The sequence below is a fragment of the Stegostoma tigrinum genome, chromosome 4 (assembly GCF_030684315.1).
Source record: "Stegostoma tigrinum isolate sSteTig4 chromosome 4, sSteTig4.hap1, whole genome shotgun sequence".
In the NCBI taxonomy this organism is placed as follows: Eukaryota; Metazoa; Chordata; class Chondrichthyes; order Orectolobiformes; family Stegostomatidae; genus Stegostoma; species Stegostoma tigrinum.
In genome coordinates, this window is record NC_081357.1 from 17,796,389 (window position 1) to 17,820,536 (window position 24,148).

General features: G+C 39.6%; 1 protein-coding gene across 5 annotated transcripts in view; it reads left to right on the plus strand.

Moving 5' to 3' along the window:
• The window catches only part of babam2 (BRISC and BRCA1 A complex member 2), a 193,360-nt gene that overhangs the window by 27,419 nt on the left and 141,793 nt on the right, over positions 1 to 24,148 (plus strand). For all 5 annotated transcript variants that reach the window (XM_048530273.2, XM_048530272.2, XM_048530271.2 and 2 more), the window contains exon 5: positions 23,891 to 24,085. In XM_048530273.2, coding sequence (XP_048386230.1) covers positions 23,891 to 24,085 — 195 coding nt within the window. The remainder of the gene's footprint in view (positions 1 to 23,890; positions 24,086 to 24,148) is intronic.

A 24,148-nucleotide genomic window follows, 5' to 3' on the forward strand; every position in this document is an offset into this window, starting at 1 on the left:
CTAAATTGCCTGTAGTGTTTAGGGGTATGTGGGTTGTAGGGGAATGGGTGTAGATCGAATGCTCCAAGGGGCAGTGTGGACTTGTTGGGCCGAAGGGCCTGCTTCCACACTGTAGGGAATCTAATCTACTCTAATCTAATCTAAATGGCCAACCCCTTGTTCTGAGACTCTGTCCCCTGGTTGTAGACCCTCCTAACTAGGGGAATAAACGTCCCTATATGTACCTTGTGCAAAATTTGAAAGTGATCACCTCTACTCTGATATCTGGAGAACAGAGACCCAGTTTGTTTAACCTTTACTCTTCAGGCAAATCCCGCACCCCAGAAATTAGTTTAGTGTTCTAATTGCATTCCTAGCAGTAAGGATGTCTTTCCTTGGGTAAGCAGACCAAGACTGCATATCCTACCCCTGAACTAGACTGATTGAAGCTGCATGGGATGTAATAAGATCGTGTTATTCTTATGGACAAATCTTCTTAAAAGCCATTGTGCAATTTGCCTTCATAAATGCTTTCAGAAATAAGTTTAATTCACTTATGAACATGCTACTCATTCCTTTCAAGTTCAACATTTCCTAGCCTCTCACCATTACTTAACTACTGTGTATTTCTCTTTTTTTTTCCTTCTTCCCAAAGAAAATAACCTCACTTTCCTCCACATTGCATTCCATCTTGCCTGGTTTGGATCCACTTGCTTAGCCTTTTCACGTGTCTTGATGCATCTTTCCACACATCCCTCAAATCTCACTTCCTTCTAGTTTTGTGCCATGTTAATACAACCTCTTCTTGGGCAGTCCCTCGAGACAGAGGATGATCTTCTTTCTCCACCTTATGTTGTGGATCCTGAATTGACTGAATACTCCAACACTGGCTTTGTATACCTTGCCAGAACTGGAACAGTCTTAAAGGGATGCTCAGTTTTCCACACACTCCTTCTGCTTCCATCTTGGGCTACGAATTCCTGTGAGTCAGTGATGATGTTGCATTGTTTCCAGCAAGGCTTTGACGATGCCCTCTGCCTTCCTCATAACCACTTTCTGTGAGGAAGTTTAGAATGAAGGAATCTTGTGTCAGGTATGTAGACAATGCAGTCTGCCCAATATAGCCATTTGACCGTAACCGGTGCCTTGATAGCGGTGAAAGTGGGCCTGAGAAACGAAATTGATATTGGAGTGTGTGTCCTGCCAGTGCTTTTGCAGAATTTTTGTGAAGACATCACTAGCGATATTTCTTCAGGAATTTACAGGTGTTTGCTGTGTATTTGGTCATATCTTCAACACATACAGTAATATTGCTAACACTGCAGAGCTGTAGACCGTGAGCTTGGTGCAGGTTTGCAAACATGGAGGTTTGTGAATACCTGCAACGTACGCAATGGTCCTCGCTGGAACCTGTAGTCACAGCTTGCCAACCTGAAAATGTCCTGCTTATTCTTGATTTCTGATTTCTGTCCATCATCTATTCTCAATTGTACGGTTATAAAACAGTTCATAGCATATTATTATTATATAACTTGGGTTCTAACATTCTGAAGAAAATATGGTTTTAGTTTTTAGTTCAAGGAAGACATGACTTGTTTGAAAGGCCAGAAAATCGATCATTGAATTCAAAAAAGCATATGCTAGAAGTTATGTAATTTTAGCTAAGTGACCTTGAGAGAAAATTCTTGGTTGTGTGCTCTGACTTGAGTTTTGTGACCACGAGAGAGAGAGAGAGAGAGAGAGAAATGGAGCCGGATGCAAGGAGAAGAGGCTCATAGCAGTCAACAGTTAGAGCTGGAGGTAAGTTGTGAGGTGCTTAACAGAGAAAGGTGTTTAGATGTGTGGGGAAGTGATAGCCTAATGGATATTATCACTAGACTATTAATCCAGAAACCCATGTCATGTTCTGGAGACTCTGGTTCAAATCCTGCCATGGCAGGTGGTCGAATTTGAATTCACTAAATATCTGGAGTCTAATTAGTCTAATCATTCTATCAGCTGAAATCATAATTATACACACTGCAATTTCATGTATTCTAACTTCTTTTTACTAATTTTTTTGTGTGGAATGTTATCAAAAGCTTTCTTAAAATCTAAATGTATCATTTTCACCAGTTACCCCTTATCCATTCTGCTCATTACATCTTCTAAAACCTCCAACGCATTTGTTAATCATGAGTTCTCTTTCATAAATCCATGTTCACGCTACCCAATGCTTCCATTATTTTCTGAGTAACCTGTCACTACATCTTTTGTAAAAGCTTCTTTGCAACTTATGTTGGATTAACATTTTTTTTCTTTTCCCAGTGTTCACTCTCTCTATTTTAGTTAAACAGTTGGGTTACATTTGCTACATTTTACAGTGTCTTTGAACGAATTCTAAAAGATAATCATGAATGTATCTATTATCTCTCTATCCACTTTGTTCAGTACTCCGGAACGAAGATTATCAGATCCTTAGCATTTACTTATTTTAAGTCTCACTAATATTTCCAATCTTAGTTTTTAATATTAATACAAATAATATGCAATACCATGGTAACACAGGGTCCAGGATTCTCCCTTCTAATAGAATCATACAACATGGAAACAGACCCTTCGGTCAAATCAGTCCATGCTGAACATAATCCTAAACTAGCCCTACCTCCCAGTCGTGGCCCATATCCCTTTAATCTTTCCTATTGATGTATCTATCCAAATATTTTTTCAAACTATTACCATTCAGTTTTGTTTTATGCTAGTTTGCCCTCATACTCTATTTTCTCTTTCTTAGTTGTTTCCTTTGTCCTCTTTTGGATTATTTTAAAATGCTTTCTAATTTTGCTATTCTTGCTATTTTTTGACAACTTTAAAGCCTCTCTCTTTTGATTAAATACAGTCTTCGATATTTTTGTTAGCCATAGTTGGAGCTTTCTTGCTGGGTTTTTGTTGCATTAAAAGGAATATATTTTTGTTGTAAACTAAGTTCTTCAAATGTTAGTCATTACCTATCTAAAGTCATACCCTTTTTAATGTTGTTTCCCAATTCACCATGGCTAATTTGCCCCTATTAGCTTGGTAGTTTCTTTTGTGAAGACTTAAGACCTGAGTTTATTATTCAACCACATGACATTTAAACTTGACATAAAATTAATATTATGATCAGTCTTTCCTATTGAATTATTTACAACAGTTATTCAATAGCCTTTTTTATTGCAAAATACTAGATGTGGAATAACCCATTCCCTAGTTCGTCCTTCAATGTATTGGTCTAGAAAAACATTTTGCCTAAGTTACAAGGATTTGTTCTCCACACATAGCTACTGTTTCCATTTACCTCGTCTATATATAGATTGCAATTTCGGTGGCAACTATATTACCCTGGTTGCGATTTACTCTAAAATCCTTATTTATACTATGATTATATTACCGACGCTTTGGCAGACTATAAATATTTCTTATAAATGAAATCTCCTATTTGTTGTTTCTTAGCGCCACCCAAATTGATTCTATGTTTTGAACTTCAGAATTAGTGTAATCTCTCACTGTAGTTTTAACGTCCACGCTAATTAAAAAAGCCAACCTTTTTCTTGTTTCTAGCTTAATGTCGCATACCCTTGGATGTTCAGATCCTAGCTTTTGTAACTGGGCCTCTGAAATGTCTGTCAGATTATTCATATGAATTTGTACTTCAGATGACCATTTGAGCTAAATAATGAAATTATAATTGATTGGAGAATGAAACTGCTTTATTTAGCCACTATCTCTGCAGTAATAATTAATTTATTTAGAAGTTTTTTTTAATTCATTTGTGAGATGTGGATGTCATAATCCGGCCAGCATTTATTGCCTATCCCTTGTCGCCCTTGAAGAGTTGTTGGTTAGCTGCCTTCTTGAACCGTTGCAAAAAAAAAAGTGCAAAAACTGAAGCAATTACAACTTAGAATACAGTAAAGATAATAAATCCATTTTCATTTTTCCTTTGTATCTGTGTTCCACTGTCTTGTATTTGTTGACTGGATCTGAAGGACTTTAATATGTCAGCATTAATTACAATATTGGCTTACTTAATTATATAGTACCCCAAAGGTATTGTTTTTGTTTTATTAACTATGAGATGTTCTGATGTTTTTCTGCTTTTGAGTCTTTTCGAAATCCTTTGATTGGAGTAACCTAGTGAAATGATTTTGCGCACGACAATCTTTTGAGGGAAATAATATTTCAGGAAATTTATAATCAAAAATAGTATGAGTATGAATCTTTTCTGTTTACCCCTTGTACCTATCGAAGAGAATAGATAAATCTGAGTATGTGCTACTTCAAAATGAAGCTGACTGCCTTGTCCTTTCCGATGCTGATTTTCTTCAGTATTGCTGCTGTTGCAACTATCCATCAAGAGAATTGTGCCTTGTAGGTGAAGGAGAGATTTTGGAGAGTCAAGCCATATATTACTTCCTGCAGAATACTCAGCTTCCACCTACGCTTGTAACCCAATTATTCACATATCTGCCTGAATTGAGCATCGATGACAAAACCCGTACATCCCTGCACAGGATGTTGAACGTTGGAAGCTCAGTGCTCATAATGACATTGAATGTCATGTGGTGATGTTTAGGCCTTCTTTTAAACAATAATCACCTAGTACTGGGGTGGCACAAATGTTAGTTGCCATTTACTAGCTCAAACCTAGATACTATACAGTTTCAGGTGAATGCAAGATTGACTGTTATATAAAGGAAGGAAATGCAAATGGACAGCCCAATTTCTGACTTGTGGTGGGCACTAAGAGTCATTTATGAACTGGCTGCAGATATTTGTGCCTTGGACACTACATTGATGAATATTGTAATACCCTCAGGCTAAAATAATTTCCCTTCATTAACTGCAGCTGTCATTCTAGGAGAATGGAATGAGCTCGGCACTGGAGTAGTTTTCCCATTGACTTAGATTTTATTGTGTCTTGATGTTGCTATGTTTGCCCAAATGATGTCAAAATTGAGGGCACTTAGCCTTCCCTCATCTTTAAAAGTCAGAACAATTATTCATGTTCAAACAGGGCTGCAATAATATCTATGCTGAATAACTTTACAAAAAGCTAGATTCACATCAAAGAACAATTTGATTCATCAGTGGCACTTGAAGCACTGTAAAGACTCTATCCATCACTTTCCTGAAGAATTGAGTACATTTGATGTGGTGCTAGTTGTTTGAGTAAGATTTATCAGGCTTTTTGGGGCTAGTTTATATGTGGACAGTTTTCCTCATTGGGTACATGTTGCATCTGTACTGGATGGAGCAGCTGGTTCTGGCACAGGTTTACAGTTTTACAGCTGAGGTGTCAGGGAATCGAGCATCTGCCATGTTAACATCTCTCACAGCAACTCCTTTGATGTTACATGGAATTAACCAACATTGCTGTAGGTTAGCTTCTAATGAAGTTGAGATCTTTTAGGAAGATGCTCAGAAGGATCATCCATTTGATGCTTCCAGCTGAAAGCCACTGCAGAATTTTCAGTTACCTTTTGCAGTCATGATCTCAACTCCCCAATCATTTGAGGGTGTAATATGCATGGAGCTTCTTCCTCCCATTTGTTGCTTTAACCTTGATTACCATTTACACCTAATTGCAGAGCTTCAATCTGATCTGTTGATTTGTAGTGTGCTGCTTTCAATGCATTTGTTCATGCTTATAGGTTGGTCAATAAATACCGGCAGAGCCAGCGATACCCACATTCCCTCGACCGATTCAAAAAAAAAATGAGACTGGCCATTTCATCTCATTTTAGGAATACGCCATGTTGCTTGCAACATGTACATCTGTATCCCTCTATGAACTAAATTGCTTATCAGTAGGGATAATATCAGAACCAGAGAGTAATGTCTAAGGTGAACATGAATTTAACTTCATTTGTGGCTTACACGACTTTGAACATCCTGTGGGCATATTGCAGCACTCAAATGCAATTTTATGATCAAGTTTAATGTTTTGAATTATATAGATTAAACAGCTGCCCCCTAAAATTAATTAAAAGTATTTCAGAATAACATGCAGGAAAGTTGAGCCAGGCCTTTTAAAAGAATCAGAGTAATAGACATGAATAAGGGAACATAACAGGATGGTGCCCTTGTTTTGGATTGCTTTAGTCAAGAGCAAGCACCGATAATAGGATGCAGGACCTCATTATGCAATATGCATTCAGCACCTTGCCTAATTGCAGCCTTCGTTTAAACATGGACAAAAGAGCTGAATTCCACAGGTGGGGTGAGTGTGAGCCCTTGACATTAAGCCTACACTTCACTGAGTGTGGCACCAAGGATATGAAGCAAAACTGGAGTCAATGGGAATCAGGAGAAATTCTCCACCAGTTTGAATATTCCTGATAGTCGTTGAAGGTCAGCTATCGTAGTTCCAGAACATCTCAGCAGCAATTCCTCACGGAACTCCAAAGTTCTTGGCTCAAACATTTTTAGCTACTTCATCAATGACCTTCCCTACGTCATAAGGTCAGACATTTGGGAGTGTTTGCTGATGATTACACAATGTTCAGCGCCATTTGTGACACTTAGATACTGCAGCAGCCCATGTTCGAATGTTAAGAAGATCTGGACAATATCTAGGCTTGAAATGAAAGTGACAAATTCATGTCACATAAATAGCAGGCAATGACCATCTCTGAAATGAGACAAAACAACCATCATCCTTTTGATACTAAATGGTGTTGCTATCATTGAATCCACCATTATCAACGTTCTAGAGCTTACCTATGCAGCTATAGAAGTTATACAATCCCTACAGTATGTTTGCAGACAATTTGCCGGAGTCCACACCAATCCTCTGAAGTACATCCCAGCCAAACCCAGCCTCCTACCCTCTTCTAGTAACCCTGCATTTCCATGGCTGATTCACCTCGCTTCCACATCACTGGACACTACAGACAGTTTAGCATGGCCAGTCCACCTAACTTGCACATCTTTGGACCATGGGAGGAAACTAGAGCACCTGGAGGAATTCCATGCAGCCATGGGGAGAATGTGTAAATCCCCTACAGACAGTTACCCAAGAGTTGAATTGAACCAATGACCAGAACTGAACCATATTAGCCGTATAAATGTAATAGCTTTAAGAGTAGTTCGGAGGTAGCTGCAATGTGTAACTGTGTTCCTGACTAGCCAAATCCTATTCCACACCTGCAAACACAGGTCAGCAGATTATGGTGGGATACTCCCCACGTGTCTAGGTGATGCAACTCCAATAAGCATCCAGACATTTGACACCATCCAGGACAAAGCAGCCTGTGTAATTGGCATCACCCCCACAATCAACGACCCCAACCTGTGCTGACATTCGGTATCAGTAACACATACCATCTACAAGATGCATTATTGAAATTCACCAAGACTCCTTAGACAGGACTTTGCCATGGCCATGACCAAGCCCATTTGGAAGGACATGCGCAGCAGATCTGTGGGAATACCACTACCTGCAAGTTCCTTTCCAAGCCACTCACCATTCCATTATCTTGGAAGTATATTGCCATTCCTTCACTGTCGCTGGGTAACAATCCTGGAATTGCCCCCAACAGAATTGTCGCTTCACTTAAAGCACATGGACTGCAGCAATTCAGGAAGGCAGCTCCTCACCATCATCTCCATGATAACTAGGAGTGGGTATAGAACATAGAACATTACAGCACAGTACAGGCCCTTCGGCCCTCGATGTTGTACCGACCTGTCATACCAATCTGAAGCCCATCTAACCTACACTACTCCATGTACGTCCATATGCTTATCCAATGACCACTTAAATGTACCTAAAGTTGGCGAATCTACTACCGTCACAGGCAAAGCATTCCATTCCCTTACTACTCTCTGAGTAAAGAAACTACCTCTGACATCTGACATCTGTCCTATTTCTTTCACCCCTCAATTTAAAGCTATGCCCCCTCGTGCTCGCCGTCACCATCCTAGGAAAAAGCCACTCCCTATCCACCCTATCTAACCCTCTGATTTTTTTATATGTTTCAATTAAGTCACCTCTCAACCTTCTTTTCTCTAATGAAAACAGCCTCAAGTCCCTCAGCCTTTCCTCGTAAGACCTTCCCTCCGTGCCAGGCAACATCCTAGTAAATCTCCTCTGCACCCTTTCCAAAGCTTCCACATCCTTCTTATAATGCGATGACCAGACTGTATGCAATACTCCAAGTGCGGCCACACCAGGGTTTTGTACAGCTGCAGCCTAACCTCTTGGTTCCAGAACTCGATCCCTCTAATAATAAAAGTTAAAACACTGTATGCCTTCTTAACAGCCCTATTAACCTGGGTGGCAACTTTCAAGGATCTGTGTACATGGACACCGAGATCTCTCTGCTCATCTACACTACCAAGAATCTTACCATTAGCCCAGTACTTTGCCTTCCGGTTACTCCTACCAAATTGCATCACCTCACACTTGTCTGCATTAAACTCCATTTGCCACCTCACAGCCCAGCTCTGCAGCTTATCTATGTCTCTCTGCAACCTACAGCATCCTTCGTCACTATCCACAACTCCACCGACCTTAGTGTCGTCTGCAAATTTACTAACCATCCTTCTACGCCCTCATCCAAGTCATTTATAAAAATGACAATCAGCAGTGGACCCAACACCGACCCTTGCGGTACACCACTAGTAACTGGCTTCCAGGATGAACATTTCCCATCAACTACCACCCTCTGTCTTCCTTCAGCAAGCCAAGTTCCGATCCAAACTGCTATATCTCCCACAATCCCATTCCTCCGCATTTTGTACAATAGCCTACTGTGGGGAACCTTATTGAACCCCTTGCTGAAATCCATATACACCACATCAACCGGTTTACTCTCATCTACCTGTTTGGTCACCTTCTCAAAGAACTCAATAAGGTTTGTAAGGCACGACCTACACTTCACAGAACTGTGCTGACTATCCCTAATCAATTTATTCTTTTCTAGATGATTATAAATCCTATCCCTTATAACCTTTTCCAACACTTTACTAACAACTTTACTACTAACTGAGGTAAGGCTCACTGGCCTATAATTACCAGGGTTGTCTCTACTCCCCTTCTTGAACAGGGGAACCACATTTGCTATCTTCCAGTCGTCTGGCACCATTCCTGTAGACAATGATGAGTTAAAGATCAATGCCAAAGGCTCGGCAATCTCCTCCCTGGCTTCCCAGAGGATCCTAGGATAATTCCCATCCGGCTCAGGGGACTTATCTATCTTCACCCTCTGTAGGATTTCTAATACCTCTTCCTTGTGAACCTCAATCCCACCTAGTCTAGTAGTCTGTATCTCCGTATTCTCCTGGATTAACATTGTCATTTTCTTGAGTGAATACTGTTGAAAAATATTCATTTGGTGCTTCCCCATCTCCTCTGACTCCACACACAACTTGCCACTACTATCCTTGATTGGGCCTAATCTTACTCTCGTCATTCTTTTATTCCTTAAATACCTATAGAAAGCCTTAGGGTTTACCCTGATCCTAACAGCCAACAACTTCTCATGTCTCCTCCTGGCTCTTCTGAGCTCTCTATTTAGGCCTTTCCTGGCTACCTCGTAGCCCTCAAGCGCCCTAACTGAGCCTTCACATCTCATCCTAACATAAGCCGCCTTCTTCCTCTTGACCAGAGATTCCACTTCCTTCGTAAACCACGGCTCCCACGCACTACTGCTTCCTCCCTGCCTGACGGGTACATACTTATCTAGGACACACAGGAGCTTTTCCTTGAATAATCTCCACGTTTCTAATGTGCCCATCCCCTGCAGTTTCCTTGCCCATCCTATGCTCCCTAAATCTTGCCTAATCTCATCGTAATTGCCTTTCCCCCAGCTATAACTCTTGCCCAGTGGTATACACCTATCCCTTTCCATCACTAAAGTAAACATAACAGAATTGTGATCGCTATCACCAAAGTGCTCACCTACTTCCAAATCTAACACCTGGCCGGGCTCATTACCCAGTACCAAATCTAATGTGGCTTCGCCCCTTGTTGGCCCAACTACATACTGTGTCAGGAAGCCCTCCTGCACACACTGGACAAAAACTGACCCATCTATAGTACTCGAACTATAGTGTTCCCAGTCAGTATTTGGAAAGTTGAAGTCCCCCATGACAACTACCTTGTCTCTCTCACTCCTATCGAGAATCATCTTTGCTATCCTTTCCTCTACATCTCTGGAACTATTTGGAGGCCTATAGAAAAGTCCCAACAGGGTGACCTCTCCTTTCCTGTTTCTAACCTCAGCCTATTCTACCTCAGTTGATGAGTCCCCAAACATCCTTTCTGCAACTGTAATATCCTTGACCAACAAGGCCACACTTCCCCCCCGCCCACCCCTTTTACCATCTTCTCTGTTCTTACTGAAACATCTAAATCCCGAAACCTGCAACAACCATTCCTGTCCCTGCTCTATCCATGTCTCCAAATTGGCCACAACATCGAAGAAGGGTAATGTATGCTGGTCCAGCCAACAACACCCATGCTTAAGGCGAGTGAATAAAAAGGATCAAATGATATTTATGCTTAGAGGCAGAAGGTATGGTTGTGATACAAAATGGTAACTTTGCATCTGCCTTTACCTATAAGGAGATTCCACCTCCCCACAAAGCATGCTAATATAATCAACATTTGATTGGAGAGACAATGTCAAGATTTCAATTATTTCTACCTCTGTAACATTGCCCATTTTTACCTCTGTCTCAGCTCATCAGCTGCTGAAATCCTCATTCATGCATTTCTTACCTTTGGCCTCAACAATTCCAGAACATTTTTGGTTGGCTTCTTGTTTCTTACCCTCTGTAAACTTGAGATTCTGCAGAATGCTTCTTGTCTTTTAAATTCTGCCAAACCCCATTGCCCATTCACATCCATGGCTTGCTGACCTACACTGGCTCCCAGTCAAGCAACGTTTTGATTTGAAAATGTTTATCCTAGTAAATATCTTGCTTTCCGCTAAAGCCTTGTCCCTCTACATGTTGTAAACTCCTCCCCTGTCACAACTCCGATGTCTGAACTCATCTCCTTCTGGCTTTGAGCCAGCTCCCAACTATAAATTCTCCACTGTTATTGCTCGTACCTTTAGTGTTTGGTTCCCAAGAAATACCTCTCTGCCTCTGTACCTTACTTTCCTCCTTTGTGTGACGGTCTTTAAAACCTGCCTCTCTTACCAAGCTTTTGGTCTTTTGACCTCATGTCTTTTAATGCATCTCATTTTGATACTTGGCTTTAGGATGCTACTCTATTTTCTTGGGCCATTTCATTAATGTGAAAGATGCCATCTTATCAAAAAGAAGTTATTGAAAGCACAACAAAAACAACCAGAATCTCAGTTTGGTAGATAAATGGGAAAGAAAGGCACCAGCAGGTTTTTAATTTTAATTTTTCAGGCTATTTTGTTTCTCTTCTGGATAATTCGTTGGTAAAAAATTTTCTGCACTAGACTAAATTTCAGTACTTTAAGCTTATGAAGACAGGAGCACTTTACCAAACAAAGTGGGTGGGTGATGCAACGTAATTAATTCTTGACACAGTAATAAGGTTTTATATTACTGAGATTAGTCAGCAACCACAGCAGCAATTGTTTCTGTTCCAGTCAAAGGAACAATGGAATTCTTTTTTTTGTAACCTATTGAGTGGTGCTGCATGATGGTGTTCTGTTGTGTTTTTTTTGTTTGGATGAAATGATGCTAGACAAGATGCTGATCATTTACTATGATGTAATCTTCCAGGAACAGAGTTGACTGTCTCTTTCAGGGAAAAACAATGTCGTTTTTGTTTCTTTAGATGCTCAGATTAACTGAGCGCAGTCTTTGAAGGTCAAAATAAGTGAAGATAGAAATTGGCAATTGCAAGTAGGTTGAGTGTCAGTGTTTCAGCAGTAATGTGCTTTTGAATCCATCAAAAGATAATGGTGCCAATATATATGGAATTGGATCATGTATATATTCCAGTAGAACAGGGTATCCTGTATAAAAATAACTAAGAAAGAAAAGATAGAAGTAACTGAGTTTCCTTGAATAAACTGATAATTTATTGTGTTTACTTTCTTATTGTGTGATTTGTAGGGGTTGGCACTGATGGGAATGGGGACATTTGTTGATGATTGATTGCACAATATTTAGTGCCATTTGAAATTCTTCCGATACTGAAACACTTCATGTCCAAATGCAGTGAAACCAGAGCAATATTCAGGCTTGAACTGATAGGTGGCAAGTAACAGTCTTTGCCTGGCAAGTGTGTGCCATGAATACCTCCAAAAAGAATTTAACCATAGCCCCTTGACATTCAATGACAATACCATTGCTGAAACCCCCATTATTAATATCTAGGGTTTTGCCATTGACCAGAAACTACAATGGCTACAAGAGCAGGACAGAGACTAGAATTCTTGTAGCGAATGATTGCCCCCACCCCCAATTCCCCTCACCTGCCAGAGCCTATTTGCAAGGCACCAGTAAGGAATGCAATGAGTGCAGTTCAAAAAACACTGAAACTAGATACCGTCCAGGACAAGCAGCTCATTTGATAGGCACCATGTCTCCAATTGTTCAATTTCTCCACCACAGATACAGTAGCAGCTATATATACCGCCCATGAGATGGACTGCAGAAATTTATCAAGGCTCCTCTGATAGCACTTTCCAAACCCATGACTGTTATGATCTGGAAGGACAAGAGCAGCAGATACATAGAATTACTGCTACCTGTAACTTGCCCTTCAAGCTACCTACTGTCCTGACTTGGAAATACATCATTGATTCTCCAGTGTTAGTGGGCTACAATGCTGGAACTCTCTCCCAGCAGCAACTAAGTGTACCTACACCAAATGGGCTTCAGTGGTTCAAGAAGGTCGCTCACCACTACTTTCTGAAGAGTTATTAGGTATGGGTAGTAAATGCAGGGAAACCCACATCTTCTGAATGAATGAATAAAAAGGAAATAGGACAACAAATTCCAGTGTCTTGTCATTAGTATGTGTTTCCTGTAGGCCATGGTTTTGTCCTGCATTTTGTTGATTTCCTTTGACTTAGTTAATCGGATCCGAAGTTGGGAGGTGGGAAAGAATTAAGTGAGGGAGATTTTGAGAAGAATGTGCCAACTTGAAATTGCGAAGAGTTTATAATAGTAACAGTAATAACTGAGGAGAATGTATGAATAAAAGCAAAATTGAGAGTTGCGACCTCGTTAGGTGTTTATTATTGTGTCTTATAGAAAATGGAGAAAATGTTATTGTTTGTGGTACTGGGACACCAAATCGTGGACATGTGATGTGATGTATATATGGAGTATGTTGGGTGGAAGATTCTGGGAAAAAAAAGAATTCAATTAGACCTCTTAAAAAAAATGTTTGAAGTTGTAACAGCTCTATCTGAAAGCTTAAAGATCTTTTTGAAGATTTACCATCTGCAATCTTTGCTATACTGCTAACAATCACAGTAATGATAGTGGATTCTGGACTGATTTCCACTCAGAAGAGCATTTACTTGATCAGTGTTGTCTACGTTGGAATCAGTGTTTTGTTGTCTCCCTTCTTTGCTTTTTCTTCCCCGCTTCACCACAGCCCTATCCATCTGTCTCCACTTATATTTGCCCTGCAATTAAGAAAATGGGCCAATGCCGAGAGCTTTCTGCATTTCTCAATCTGGCAAAGCTTCCATATTTGTAACCTTGCACCTTTTTTTTTATCTTGCTTTTCTCAATTTCCCTTTACTTTATCTCAGTTGTTTTTCTGATCCTCTCACTTTTATCTCTTTCTCTCTGACTTCCTCCCTTTGTTAATACCTCTCTCACTGTCACCATCACATGGGAAGCAGTACCGTTATTGCCCAACTTTTCAGGCCTGTTGGACCTGAGTACTGCTTTTCAGGTTGACTCTCAATGCAACATCACATTACATAAATTCCATGGTGAGTAATTTGCTCAAGACAATAGTCATTCCTGAAAAAAATTCAGCACAGAGCTTTGTACGTTTAGTCTAGTTCAATTGAATCCATATATGAACAATAGACAATAAAGCCAAACTGGGCTTTTGCCAGTCAAATCCACTTTCCTGTTTGTATTGTTAGAACATTTAAAAGTATGGACTGATAAAATTAAAAACAGAATTTTTCTGATGCCAAACTTTACATTGATATATTTAGACATTTAACAATTATGACATTTAATCTTCAAATTGAGACATGATGTTATAAAGATCATCACTTAATCAAGCTAAAGGTACCAAACTATTAATAGACTTAAAGCTGGAATTAGAGCATAGATTAGTCATCAGAAATGAAGTATTAATCCACGATCATGAAAATGTGCCTCATTGCACAAATGATGTGTTCATGCAATGCCTACTTTGCGCTATATTCAACCCAAATTGAGAAAGACCAGGAAATTCCAGTGTATGGAAAACTTTAGTTTCTCTCCTATATTTAGTTTCTGCCACTGTGACATTGGCAAATGTGATAGGATTTGGCTTACTGTGACCATTTTATTTTAACACCTGAGAAAAGCATGCCTGCTGCACAAATATTGTTCTCTATCTTTGTCTTCAGAGCCAGCTAACTTGTCATAAAGTGTCATAATCACTAGTGTAGGAAAGTCTCGTTGCACAGAGCAAATGGTATATATGACCAAGTAGCTGATAGTCATGGCACTGTTTGATAATGTGTGAATTGGACCATTTGCTCTTTGATTAGTGTGAGATCTATTCACCTGAGATGATTAGGCATCAACTTCACGTCTGTTTTGAGAAATGCCATCTCTGACTGTTCAGCACTCACTCAAGACTACCCTGAAGTGCCCACCTTGATTTTAGATGTCAATAATTGTTACATTTTCTCTAAAAAAGGACGTGTGAACCTACAATCTTCTGATTCAGAGGAAGTTGTTCTGATTCAGCTGGACCAAAGCTTGACCATTTAGTACACAGACCTGTTGCAACCAGAAAACACAAGAGACTTCCAATCAATTAATATGGCCTAGTGTTGAACCAAGCTCCAAGGGGAAAGTAACCAAGATGTAAAATACCTTCTGATCCCCTCAGACATTTTCAAAAGCCTGCAATGACATCAGCACATTGTGTCATAACTCACTGATGTAGCATACTGGAAACCAAGCCCTGCTATTCCTGGAGTCATCATGAAAGAAATACGCAAAATCCCCAAAATACTTGATTTACTGATCCAAGCTAATAGAAAACATGGACCAGGTTTCAGTACCTAACTATAAATAACTTGATTACAAATAAGCAATTAAACTCAATCTCTACAAATTAAAATTCTAAATGCCTTTATAAATTTTCCTTCTCACATAACACACAGACAAACATAAACAGGATAAAATACACATATGGGAAGAGGGAAAACTTGAAAACAGTTCTGTAATCTTTGTTCTCAAGGTTTGTTAGTTTGGTTCATGCTGATCCAAAAGTTTCCCCTTGACCTTTTTGGAAATGGTTCCATTAATTTGCAAAAGGCACAGAATGACTGTTTCACTTATGAAAAGTCTCTGAGTAATTCAATTGAGAGTCACAACTTGTACCACCTGAAGGAATGGTAAGCTTGTTTTCTTCTGGTTTAAAGTAGCTTACTCCTGCTGTCCATGTGGTGGTTTCTCCGATGTCTTGCTCACAACCTGAGCTGTTTAGTGAACCAATCAAGTTGTTGACAGCCTGAATAAACCTCACTAAATATTTTTGAGGACATGGCAAAGGTGAAGGCTAGTCTGTATGGATGTTATTTAAATGGACTTGCAGAAGGTATTTTGTGAAGTCCCACACAAGTGACTGGTAACAAAGGTAGAAGCCCAAGGACTTGAGGGCAAATTACTGACATGGCTGTGAAGTTCGTAGAGTGGCAGGTGACAAAGAGTAGGGATAATGGGTAGGTCCTCACATTGGCAGGATTGGTGACCAGTGGTGTCCAAAAGACTCTGTATTTGGGCTGTCAGTTATTCATTATTTATTAACTACTCAGACAATGGCATGGAATGTCGTCATTTATCCAGATTTACTGATGACATAGTTAGGCTGTGTTGTTAACAGTGTAGGTGACAGTGTAAAATTACAAATTACAATTGATACACAAGGTGAATGAGCAGAACAGACAGGTGGATTTCACTGTAAGCAAATGCGAAGTTATTTGTTTTGGACTGAAAAAGGATAGATTAGGCTACTTTTTCCAATGGCATGAAGCTAAATTAGTTGATATCCAAAGAGACTTGCAGGTTCAGGTGCATAGGTCTTCAAAATGCCCTGAGCAGGTACAGATCAAAGTGAAGGCGGCTCATGGAATGCTAGCCTTTGTATCCAAAGCACTGAAGAATGTGGATGCTGAAATTATGCAGCAGCTACACCCATTTGGAGTACAGTGAGCAGATCTGGGCACCACACTTTGGGAGGATATATCGGCCTTGGAGGGAGTACAAGATAGGTTTACAAGAATGATGCCTAGAGTACAAGGGTTAAGTTATGAAGAGAGATTTTACAAATTAGGTCTGTTTTCTGTAGAATTTAGAAAGCTAAGGCGTGATCTGACTGAAGTCTTCAAGCATAAGCTTCGCTTTATTGGTCGGTGAATTGAGTACAGGAGATGGGAGGTAATGTTGTGCTGTACAGGACACCGGTTAAGCTACCTTTGCAATATTGTGTGCAATTCTGGTCTCCCTGCTCTCAGAAAGATGTTATGAAACTTGAAAAGGTTTAGAAAATATTTACAAGGATGTTGCCAGGATTGAGGGTTTGAATTATAGGGAGAGGCAGAATGAGCTGGGGCTATTGTCCCTGGAGCATCGGAGGCTGAGGGGTGACCTTATAGAGAGTTATAAAATTATGAAGGGCATGGACAGAGTGAATAGACAAGGTCTTTTCCCCAGGATAGAGAATTCTAAAACTAGAGGGCATAGGTTTAAAGTGAATGGGGAAAGATTGAAAAGGGACCTAAGGGGTACTTTTTTATGCAGACGGTGGTGTGTGTATGGAATGAGCTGCCAGAGGAAGTGGTGGAGGCTGGTACAATAACAACATTTAAAAAGCATTTGGATGGGTATATGATTAGCGAGCATTTAAGAGGGACGTGGGCCAAAGGTTGGCAAATGGGACTTCATTAATTTAGGAAATCTGGGTGGTATGGACGAGTTGGACCGAAGGGTCTGTTGCTGTGCTGTCCATTGATATGACTTCATATTAAAAGAAAAAAGCGGAATAGGCAATGATAAACAATTTCCACTGCTTGGGAATTCTAGAACTAGGCGGCATAATCTGAGAATTCGGACCAAATCATTCAGGAGAGATGTTAGGAAGCTCTTTTACATACAAAGGAAGGAACAGGTTTGGAATTCTCATCTATCAACTGCAATGGATGCAATCTATGATTTTGAGACATATGAGTCGAAGGCAGTTAGGAGTTAGGTCACAGATCAGCCATGATCTCAGTGAATGCTAGAAAAGACTCTGGGCTGAATGGCCTGCTCCTGTTTCTGTGTTCCGGAGGACATTTTGTCGTTGGTAATTGATCCCTCGTTCATAAACCAATTGATTTCATTAGTAAACAACTCCTTGCCTCCAGTTCATCTGCATCTTATGACCCACAGTTACACAAACAGGGTTTACAAAACATATTAAATCCTTACTTGCAAAACATGTTATCCGTGTAAATTATTGGGTTTCATAACAGTTCTTTCTCATTTCAGTTCACTGTTTCAAAAAACAAAATAACTAAAAATCTGGCCTTTACACTGGCATTTTATATCTTTTTAGTTTTGGTGTGTGAAGATGCATTCTGAGATTATAGTTCATCCAGGATAAAATGTTTTGAAAATATTCTTTCTTCTATCCCAAAAACTATACTCACCAAAGAGCTGTTGCCTCTTCTGGAAAATTTCATTGCCTTCTACATTGTCAGAAAGTCCTTGGTCTCTGACTGTCTGTTCCCAACTGTAGCAAAGATCTGCCAAGATTAATTGTGATGGAACAATGGGAGGAGAAACACTGCATAAAAATGAGTGATCATTTGCTAAAAGCAGAAGATCCGCGATGAGACTTATAGCTGGCGCAATGACCACTTAATCAAACAAGACTAATCAATAAACATTTGGTGGGGTTGGTGATCATTTTTTTCTTAAATCAAAACTACAGTCTGTAAATATGGACCATGAATTCAGGGTGAAGGGTCTAGGCCCGAAACGTCAGCTTTTGTGCTCCTGAGATGTTGCTGGGCCTGCTGTGTTCATTCAGCCTCACATTTCATTATCTTGGATTCTCCAGCATCTGCAGTTCCCATTATCACCCATTAATTCAGGGTTTGGTGGCGAGGCATATCAATTTAAAAGTTTTTTTTAGCTAGAATAGAAGAATCCCAAAATTGACTTCGCATTCATGCAATTTTCAAATCAACTCTGGCAATCGATACAATTAAAGAAACCCTAAACAACAATCTAAGAACTCTGGAACTTTTGCTAAATGAATTCTCCAGGAAATCTATTTCAGTCATTTTTACTTTGAATATGACAAGACCTAGAAGATACTCGTAGAAGGAAATGTGTCTCAGAAGGAAATTGTATAATACTTGGTAAGGGGAAAAGTCATGATGGTAAAGAAAACAAGTGGGTTGCAATTTCAGTGAGCCAACAAGTACAATGGGTTTAAGGCTCATTAATACATAATTCTATGATTTTTCAACTTAAATCAATTCTGTCCTGTGCAGCACACTGTTATACATAAATGATTCAATCCTTTATTTGAGATACATTTGTATTCTTGAATTGTAAATATTACATTATTGACTGGCTGCTTTACTTGGTATAGTGACTAATTATGATGTTACATGCAGCATTTTATCATTTTGAACTAGCAATTTACAATCTCCACTATCACTCCTGACTAAACATTTGCCAAGCTACTTTTTTAAAGTCAATCATACAGTATTTATCGTATTATGCGATTCCTGTATGTAAATTATTCTATGATGACTAACCTCATGTAATGTAACCACACCAGTTGAAATGTGTCTGTGTACTCATTAGAAAACCACATTCCTCGTAGTTTCAGTTTCAAAAGAACTAATAGTAACTAATTACTAATCACTGAACAGCACATGCTGAAATCATTCTTAAATTTTGCTCTCGTTTTCTACTTTTGACATTTACGCTCTGTGCAGGAAATAGTTGACGTAATTTTCTTTGACCATCTTCCTGTCTCCCAGCACCTCCATTACCAAATGAATTTGTGATGTTGTGCTATACATCTCGTGTAGGTGCTTGAAAAGTGCAATGTTGTTTGAAGATTATACCAGAAGGCTTAAATGCCCTTTAGTGGTCTGGACCCATAGACATCAAGTTTCAAATCAAACTAGATATTGCATTACAAAAACTTTTTATTGTTTGGAAATGCTTTTGTTGTAGAACATACTGAGATTAAAGTCATGGAGGATCACGTTAATGATAGAATCCTAGAGCCCCGACAGGCCCTTCAGCCCAACAAGTCCACACTGACCCTCAGAATCTCACCCAGACCCAATAACCCACCTAATTTACACATCCCTGAAATGCTGCAGGCAATTTAGCATGGCCAATCCACCGAGCCTGCAAACCTTTGGACTGTGGAAGGAAACCGGGACACCTGGAGGAAACCCATGCAAACACCGGAAGAATGTACAATCCCTACACGGCCTGAGGTGTGGAATTGAAACCGAGTCCCTGGTGCTATGAGGCAGCAGTGCTAACTGCTGAGCCACTGTGCCGCCTCTTTTCTTTCTTTAATTTTTGAACAAACCTTTCGGTGTTAAAATGTTAATTTAGTTAGTCAGTTTATGTCAGCTTTCCATTCTTTGATATTGCTGTTGGAATGATTTTAAAATGATCCATTATCACAGTGGGATGTCTGCCATTTCACAGTTTGGAAGATTTACTAAAACCTGACATTGGAATGTTTGACTCACTATTTCATTATCCAACCTAATTTTGCATTTCAGCAATCGGAATGCTCAAAATTATTTTAAGAGTGCATCTCTGCTTACATTTAATTTTGGTAAAAAAAGCTTGAGTTGTAAAATTGTTACTGTTGTTTAGAAGGATCACAAGACCTGAACTGCTAACTCTGTTTTCCTTTCACTGATGCTGCCCCACCTGCTGAAATTTGTTTTTGATTATCTCAGACCAAATTTGAATTATTTGTTCCGTGGTCAGGGACAGGAGGATGCAAGTGAGTCAGGTATAGGATAGTATATCGGGTAGCATTCAAGAAGCCTTGGCCTCTAGAGAAGCTACAAGGTTTTTGTAAGCTATGTGGACAAGAGAACTGCTGCATGACTGAGTGAATAGCCACAGCATCTTGCAACAGAGATGCAAGTGGGAGGGAAGGGAGAATAGCAATGTAACTGTGCAAGGGGACAGTATAGTGGGATAGATTCTGTTCTCTGTAACGTCAAATTAGGACGTTAAGAGCTTCTTTAAAAGGAGGAGAGAGTCTGAAATGAACACTGACCTCTTAGAGAATGAGGCTGTGAAAGTAATAATGGAAAATCAGGAAATGGCAGAAAAATTGAATAAATACTTCGCATCAATCTTAGTGGTAGAAGACACTAACATTCAAACAAAAAAATCAAGGAGCAAAATGTGGGGTGGAAATAAGTACATTAATTTGCACTGGAGAAAATGTATGACAGAAATTAATAGGGCCAGAAACCAATACATCCCTTGGGTCTTGGGGGATGTGTTCTCGGATATTAAAGGAAATAACCACTGACACAGGAGATGCAGTGGTAGTAAGTCTCCAAGAATCCTTTGATTCTGGAGGAGTCCTGAGAAATATGAAAACGACCATAGCTACACCATACTCATCACATCTGTTCTGAGGAAGGGTCATCGGACCCGAAATCTTAACTCTATTTTCCGTCGCAGATGCTGCCAGACCTGCTGATCTTTTCCAGCAACTTTGTTTTCATTTCTGATTTACAGCATCCACAGTTCTTTCAGTTTTTTTATTTAAGAAATAGTACATCTTGGGGTGGTTAATTGCTTGGAAGCTTACTGGGAAGCTAGAGTTTTTCAGCTTCTGTTAAGGGAAAAACAGAAATATTTCTGTATCAGCCAGTGCTTAATTATGAACGGTATTTAAATATATTGTGTATTTTTCATCCAGCTTATTGCAGTCAAAATTATTGCAGGATCTTACATAGATAGTTCAGATTAGGCTGTGCCAAGATTTTTATAAGTTAATCATTTTAACCAAGCCAAACCAATGTAAATACACTTTGAAACAAGATGATGATGCTGACATTAAAATAATTTTGTATGTCAACCATACAACTAACTGCTAATGCTGAAATTACAGTCTAAAAGTTATGCATTTCAGTGAATTTCTTCTGAGCAAGTGCTAAATGATGAGGGTAAAACCATACCTATTGAAATGTGATGAGAGATTTACCTAAATTTCAACATGTTCAAATAATTGGTCAAATGATTTATGAAAATGCCTGTTTGTGAACGATTTGAATGACGAAAACTATTCGTTACTATTCGTAAACTCTTTTTTAAAAAAAACTCCCTGCAACCGTAAGTTGCTTTTAAAACATTGCCCAACTCATGATCTGCACGTTCTAATTACTCATTCAATTTTGATAAAGAGGCATGGAGGCAGGTTCTAAAATGTCTTCTTAATGAACCTACATATGCTTTTCCATTACAAATACATTGCAGGGTTGTGGGGAATGGAGCTAATTAGATATCCCTTTGTGGTGGCCCTGACTAGAGCTTAAAGGTTCAGTACACTGAGTTTAGGGTGATACTTTTCTATGATGTGGAGGTGCTGGGGTTGGACTGGGGTGGACAAGGTCAAAAGTCGCACGACACCAGGTTATAGTCCAACACGTTTATTTGAAATTACAAGCTTTCAGAATGCTGCCCCTTTGTCAGGTGAAGTGAAGAGTAGCATACAGCACTCATTATATAGGCCGAGAGATCAAAAGATCATGCAATTGGTGTGAGTGGAATTTTGAATAACATGTCTCTGCAGGTGATCAAAAATGTCAGACACTAAATAGTAAGTGAAGGGTTGACTATGACCTAATTAAATAAGGCAGAGAGATAAATACAAAAATTAAAAAATAAGGTGGTGCATAGAGACAAACCAAATGGCTGGAATAGCATGATAGGTTTAAGAGCCACGTGGCATGGGTCTAACCAAAGTGACAAGTAATCTAAAACTGTACAAACTGATTAAAGAGATCATAACAAGTTATCAAGGTAATGGTGTTAAAACAGGACAGAAAGGAAGATTTTACAAACATAGAACAGTGTGGTGGGATTACCTGTAGCGCGGCATGCACTCAAGATCATGGTTGAGGCTGTCTTCATGGGTATGAAACTTGGCTGTCAGTTTCTGCTTGGCAATTCTGTGGTGTTGTGTATCTCGAAGGTTACCTTGGGAGTGCTTAACTGAAGGTCAGAGGCTGAATGTCCTTGACAACTGAAGTGTTCCCTGACTGGGAGGGAACATTCCTGTCTGGCAGTTGTTGCAGTGTCTATTCACCTGTTGCTGTAGCATCTACATGGTCTCGCCAATGTACCGTGCCTCAGGGTATTCTTGCCTACAGTGTATTAAGTCAACAACATCACCTGAGTCACATGAGCATCTGCTGTGTACATCGTGTTCCCACGGCGACGGTAGTATCCATGTCAGTGATCTAACATATCTTACAGCGGCTACTGTGGCAGGGTTGTGTGATGTTGTGGTCAATGTTGTCCTGAAAACTGGGTAGTTTGCTCCAAACTCTTAAACCTATCATATTATTCTAACCATTTGATTTGTCTCTAGCGCCACCTTATTTTTAATTTTTGGCAATTATCTTTCTGCATCTTAAGTGGATTAAAGGTCATCTCCTTCACTTACTAGTCACCTATTTACACTTAACTCACACCGTCTGACACTCTTGGTTACCTGTAGAGACTTATTTTTCAACCAATCACACCGTTTGTATGATCTTTTGATGTGTCTGCCTATAAATTCTGTGCCTGTATGCTATTCTTCATTTCACCTGACGAAGGGGCAATGCTCCGAAAACCTCTTTGATTTCAAATAAACCTGTTGGACTGTAACAGATGTCATGATACTTTTCTAGTCAGAGTTTTATTCACAATCCCCTGTCACAAAATTCAAACACATTGATTATTACTTCCCTTTTTTTGTTAAAACAACCTGTTCGCTCATGGGTTTGAACCCAGTCTTGCTGGCTCACTGCCACTGCCCCAAGACCCTCTTGTTCCCATCGTAAATATTTTAAATCAAACTGTTCCAGAATGTCACTGGCCTTCTCATTCAGAGATGGGAGCACTACCACTGTGCCACCAGAACCTTCAAGGATTAAGAGCTTTTACCCAGCAAAAACTCAATTGTTGCACAATTATCACTTAATAAATTTGTGATCACCACGTGTTTTCTAGTTTCATTTGACATCCCTGCCAGCCGCCTGGACAACTGGCAGTAGCTCTTTTCTGTATTATGTGATTTAGTACAGTTTTCTACAATCAGTTAGTCTAGTCAGCTACAGATATAGACCTGTGCAAAGAGTAAACCAGTATTTCGGGGAAATGCTAGTCAAATGTTGGGTGTACAAATGTGCTGTTAGAGTGAGACGACTTAGCCTTTGCAATTGTACCACAGTTTCTATACTGCACAGTAGAATCCAGTAGCCTTGCAGAACTCTGTCATCAAATACAGATGTGAAAAGGGGGCAAAGCATTGCATCTTAATGTCAGCAACAAGAAATGTTTAGTAAAGTAAAAGCACCTGTGAATGGAAACGCATGGTGTGGTCTTAATCCAATATAAGTGTTTGAAATGAATTTGTGTTGAGGTCAATGAAGAGTTCCAGAACACTAATCCAAATGTTTTTTTCTGTCTCTGTCTTTGCCACAATATGCAGCATCTGAACGACTGGAACTCCCAGAATCCAGACTGTCTTCTGCTTGTAATTAAAGAACTGGTACAGCAGTACCACAAATACCAATGTGATCGACTCCATGAGAGCTCACGCCTTATGTTTGAATATACAGCACTGCAGGAGGGTCCTGAATTTGGAGACAACATGGAAATCTATGCAGGAAGAAAGAATAACTGGGTAAATTTGTTGTTTTAATAGGCATTAAAGAGGAATGACCTCGAGCAATTTTTTGTTTGTTGT